Source organism: Delphinus delphis, chromosome 3, assembly GCF_949987515.2.
Source record: "Delphinus delphis chromosome 3, mDelDel1.2, whole genome shotgun sequence".
NCBI lineage: Eukaryota > Metazoa > Chordata > Mammalia > Artiodactyla > Delphinidae > Delphinus > Delphinus delphis.
Window position 1 is genome coordinate 6,631,634 of NC_082685.1, and position 5,708 is coordinate 6,637,341.

A 5,708-nucleotide genomic window follows, 5' to 3' on the forward strand; every position below is an offset into this window, starting at 1 on the left:
AGTGGTTAGGACTCTGCCCTGCAGGTGGGTGTGGGTTCATTCCCTGCTTGGGGAACTAAGATCCCACATGCCACATGATGCGACCAAAAAAAGAAAAAATAATAAAAAAGTTAAAAAAAAAAGCCAATGCATTCTCAGGAAGAGAAATACAACCTTTGGATACAATACAATAATAAAATAATAAAATACTTACGAATAAATTGACGATAAAACAAAGAAAAAACTTCTCAACAAATCTGGGCCAGGAAGTGCAATCGTCAAGGGCACACCCACTGAATCCCAAAAAAAGTCTCATCAGCGTTTCTGGAGGGCAGCAGAGGCGGAGTAAGGTTGGTGCAGAGAATGTCCCCGTGGGCTAAGAAGGTAAGGCGCTGGGAGGCGACAGAGCAGCTTTGGTGAAAGTTGAGGCGTAGCAGGCTGATGCTGTGGGCTGTGGGGAAGCAGATGGCCACGCTCAGGGTGGCGCTAAGGGGCTTGGCGGTCCACGTAGAGGAAGAGCAGTTGGCTAAGGTCACCTGGATGTGCAGCCTATAAATGCCATCACGTTGGATACGCAGCCGCCCGTTGTCCAGCTCTGGCCCATGCACGAAGGAGCGGCCCAGGGCTGGGCTTCCCTGCCAGCGCAGCCTGGGGTCCTGCCGCGATCCTGAGAGGGTTGTGGGAGAAGGGATGGAAGGATGGAGGTTTAGGGAAACTGAGTGCTATAGAGGGAATGCCCCAAACTCCCATGTTGAAACCTAACCCCCAAGGGGATGGAATTAGAAGGTGGGCCATTGGGAAGTGATTAGATCATGAAGGTGGAGCCCTTATAAAAGAGACCCCATATCCACTGATGGATGAATGGAGAAAGAAGATGTGATATCTATATATCTATATATCTGTACACACACATACACACACATATATACAAAATGGATAAAGATGTTTATATATATTTTTATATATAATATATGTGTTATTATACATATATATATATATATAAAATTCAACCATAAAAAAAGAAGGAAATTCGGCCACTTGTGACAACATGGGTGGACCTAGGGGTAAGTCAGACGAAGACAAATACTGTATGACTTCCCTTATACGTGCAATCTAAAAGAAAACAAAACCCAAACTCATAGACACAGAGAACAGACTGGTGGTTGCCACAGGTGGGAGCCGGGGTGGGCAAAATAGGTGAAGGTGGTCGAAAGGTAAAACTTATAAAATAAGTTATAAACTAAGTCCTGGCGGTGTCATGTGCAGCATGGTGACTAGAGTTAATGACACTGTGTTGTATATTTGAAAGTTGCTAAGAGAGAAGATTTTACAAGTTCCCATGGCAAGAAAAAAAATTGTAACTATGTTAGCTAGACACTGTGGCGATCCTTTTGTAATATATACAAATAGAGAATCATGTTGTACACCGGAAACTAATACAACGTTGTATGTCAACTATATCTCAATTTAAAAAGAGAAAGAGTGACTTCCCTGGCGGGTTCAGTGGTTAAGATTCCGTGCTTCCAATGCAGGCGTACGGGTTCCATCCGTGGCTGGGGAACTAAGATCCCGCATGCCCCGCGGGGCCGGGTGGGGTGATGTGGGGGTGGCCAAAGAATAGAAAAAAAAAAAAAAAAAAGAAAGGGGGGTGGGGAGAGAAAGAGAAGAGCTCGGAGAGCTCTCTCCCTCCCTTTCAGCCACGTGAAGACCCAGCAAAAAGATGAGAAGATGGCTGGCTGGGGACTTCCCTGGTGGTCCAGTGGTTAAGACTCCATGTTCCCAATGCATGGGGCGTGGGTTCCATCCCTAAGTCGGGGGAGCTAAAATCCCACAGGCCTCGCAGCTAAAGAACAGAAGCAAGATTGTGAAAAATTCAATAAAGACGTTAAAAATGGTCCACATCAAAAAAAAAAAAAAAACTTAAAAAAGAAAAAAAGAAGATGGCTGGCTGCTTATGAACCAGGAAGCGGGCTCTCGCCAGACACCAGATCTGCCGGTGCCTTGGACTTCACAGCCCCCAGAACCATGAGAAAGAAATGTCTTGTTCATAAGCCATCTGGCCTGTTATTCTGTCATAGCAGCCGGAGCAGAAAGCACCCAGAGAAGAAAGACGAAGATTTCCCTCCGTTACAAAATGGAATGAACACACACCCAGCCCTCTGGGGATGAGTCGGGGGGTGGGGGGGAGAGGCCCAAAGAGGAAGGGGGTTAGAGAGAGGCTGGGAGAGTACTGCCAAATGCACCCGCCCTCACGTTCCTTCACGTCCTTGCTCCAAAGCCCCCTTCTCAGGGATGCCTTCCCCCGATGACCGCATCTTCAAGGGCAAACCCAACGCTGGCCTGCCCGATCCCCCTCCCTTACTTAATATTCCTCCCAGAAGTACCAGATGCGTGTTTTACTCTCTTGCCGTGCTGCATATTTTCCTTGTTTATTTATTTATTTTCTGATCCCCTTGGTAGAAGGGCAACACCGACAGGGCAGGGATTTCTGTCGGTTCTGTGGGCTCTCGGAACACCCAGAACAGGGCTTGCCTCACAGTAGCCGCTTAATTAGTGTTTGTGGCCTCAGTGAGGGCACGTTAGTGATGGTTATTAGCTTGGTTTAATTGATTTGGGATCTCCCAAGGGAGAAAACAAAAGGCTGAGCCAGGAAGCAGGTGCTCAACAGAACGCGGCCATATCTCCCTCTCTTTGTTTCTTTTTCTCATCCTTTGTCAATTTCTCTTTCTCTCTCTCCCTCCCCCACCCTCCTTCTTTTCTCTTTCTCCAACACACATATGCATCTGGTTTTACCTGTGTGATTCAGCTGCAGCTCCGCTAAGTCCCACTGGAAGAAAAGAAAAGAAAAGAAAAGAGACCAGACGTCTTGAGTGTTCCCGAGGGAAGAGCTCTCTTTTCTCGACCCATCCTTCTATCCACCCATCATCCCACCGGACTGAGTTGGGACCTTTGTGAAGAACTCTTAAAGAGAAAGTAGGTTTGAACTAGCCGTGAGCATGAAGAGAAGACCTTCTGAAGAACTTCTTGGTTTCCAGGATATAACACAGGGCGCCTCGGCACACCTGCCTCTCTCCCTTGCAAAGCTCTCCCACCCCCGTAATGCAGCCCCCAAAGCCAGACCCTGTGGTAGGTGTCCAGGGTTCCTCCTGTCCTTGGAGGTCCCGGAACCGCCCCTTCCCAGCTTTGAGAAGCCCCCAGCAGCCTCTGAGTCAGCCTGCTGGGGGAACACCAAAGACGAGTCATTTTCCAGGCCCCCATACGGTATGTATCTTCCTCCACCCCGGGATCTCCACCCGGGATTTACCTCCTGGTGTCGGCAGAACTGACTATCCAGAGCCGGAGACCCCCGGGGGCAGCCTTGCCCCCGCCTCCCCTCCCTGCTCTGGTCTCTCTCGCTCTGTTCTTTTCCACCAGCTCTTTCTTCCTGGCAGTTGTCTTTTCTATTGTTTGGCCATGCCACGTGCTATGCGGGCTATTAATTCCCCAGACCAGGGATCGAACCCCCCCCCACTGCGTTGGAAGCGAGGGGTGTTAACCACTGGACTGTCAGGGAAGCCCCCCTGGCAGATTTTTATTCATCTCATTCTGATCTTTTTGTTTTCTTTTTCTTTTTTGGTCGCGAGTCTGTTAGTCTGCGCTCTAGCTCACCATCCCTCTGCCCTGAGCTGATTCTTTCCTCAGTTGCTTACCTGCCCTCGGCGCTGCACCCCCTCCCCAGGTCCCGGCCCCAGCTGGAGGTCCCCATGCTCCTGAGCTTGCAGGAGGCAGATGTACATCTGTCTCTCTCATCCTCCCTTCTGGACTTACCCCAGCTGAATCCACCTGCTGCTTTCGGGTGAGGCGCACACTGCAGACGAGGCAGCCTATCACCATGCCAAGGAGAAGCAGCAACAAAGCCACCCTCCGGATGGACACCCAGGGCCGGTGGGGCACCTGGCAGCCCGAGGCTTCTTCTGCTCTCATGATCCTCTGCAGGCACTTCATCAGCTGTGTGGCGGGGTGGAGGGTGTGTAGAGGCAGGAAGAGGGAAGGAACCTCAGCTCTCATGCAGCTATGGGGCCCTCTGCCTGCCTGAACCTGCCAGGGACCAACCATGCCCCACCCTGGGGATGTCCGGCAAAGGGAGGGACCAGACTCAGTTCTACAGTGCAGGGAATTCCCCTCCAGCTTCTGCCGGTCCCCAGTCTGCAGAGTAGGTGGGCCAGGGTGTCCCTCAATTTTTCTATGTAACTTCCCACACTCACCTTCCTGGTACTCATTCAACAAACCTTCATTGAACATCCACTATGGGCCAGATGCTCTGCTGGGCCTCAGGGCTACAGCCACAGCACCCAGGGATGGAGGAGGGGTCCCCCAATATCCATGTGTTCCTCTCCATCTTCCCAGCCTCCCTGACGCCCCCGTGGTGGGACCACCCCTGATGTGGTCACATGACTGACCTGCCTAATAGGAAGAGAGTAGAAGCGGACCAAGGGTCACTTCCATAGCCTGATCTTGTAAACATGCCACACTGCCTTTCAATTCTCTTGCCCTGTGGTCTTGGAGGACACCCGTTCTTGATGACTGTAGTGGCTTGAATATGTCACCCCCCAATTCATGTCCACCCAGAACTTCAGCACGTGACCTCATCTGGCAACAGGGTCTTTGAGAAGTAAGGATGAGGGTGGACCCTACATCCCATGATGTCTTCATAGGAAAAGGAGAGGACACACAGAGACACAGAGGAAAGTTGGAGGTAGACGTTGGAGTGACGCAAAATACACCAAAGAACCCCAAGGATTGCCGGCAAACCCCAGAAGCCAGAAAGAAGCAAAGAAGGAATCTCCCCTAAAGCCTTTGAAAGGAGCGCAGCCCTTCGGACACCTTGATTTCAGATCTCTGGCCTCCAGAACGGTGAAAGAGTAAATTTCTGTTGTTTCAAGCCACTAGTGGGTGGTGCTCTGTTACGGCAGCCTCAGGAAACGAGTAACAACGGCGTAGCTGCAAGATGAAGAGACACTACCTGGGCTTTGTAGGGTTGGGACAGTACTTTGTTAGTATCAGTGAATCAAGCCACTCAGCTGTCACAGACCGTGTGTGCCAAGTACACGTGGCTGTGGTCTAAGAAGCTTTACTTGTAGACACTGAGACTTGAAAATTTCATTCCAGAGTGACGAGTTACAGTGGCCTGGCCTGGGCTGGGAGTGGGGTGGGGGAGAGAAGAAGGAGGTGAATAGGAGGTGGATAGATGTCAGAGCTGGAGCCAGCAGCATTGCTGGTGTGGGAGGGCAGGTAGAAGAAAGAGGGGAGACAAAAGTGTCCAGAATTCCTGGGGTCCAGGTGATCGTATAGTCCCTGAGACCCCCAACTACAGAAGGAATTTCCTTTATAAACCTGAGGGTTTAGCCAGCAGCACCCTCAAAGGGACATTAAGCTCTCCTGAGCCTGGGGGCGTGATCCTCGGAACTGTCCCCGACCTTCTTTCATACTGTGTGAAACCCCCGCTGGGTTCTAAAGTCTAGCTCTGCTGGCTAACTCCATCTGCAAGACCTTCCAATCCCTGTCTTGTCGTGGTCCCCACTCTGGACCTTTGATGGTTCTTTGCAGCCCACCTGGTGTCCCTTCCCTACCTCCATCTAGCTGAAAGCCATTCACAGTCAAAAAGAATCGCTACCGAGCATGGTTCAGTATGTAGGATCTGGAGTTTCTCAACACACCTGGATTCCAATCTCTGGAATGTCACATTTTAG

The 5,708-nt window shown here is 50.6% G+C and overlaps 1 protein-coding gene across 1 annotated transcript; it reads right to left on the bottom strand.

Annotated features, from left to right (window-relative positions):
- Positions 1–257: 257 nt before the first annotated feature.
- On the bottom strand, positions 258–4,260 carry CD70 (CD70 molecule). The gene is made up of 3 exons (XM_060006560.1): positions 3,787–4,260; positions 2,773–2,806; positions 258–646 (listed from the first exon to the last, which is right to left on the bottom strand). Exons 1-3 carry the CDS (start codon positions 4,258–4,260, stop codon positions 258–260), a joined length of 897 nt encoding a protein of 298 aa, XP_059862543.1.
- Positions 4,261–5,708: the final 1,448 nt, after the last annotated feature.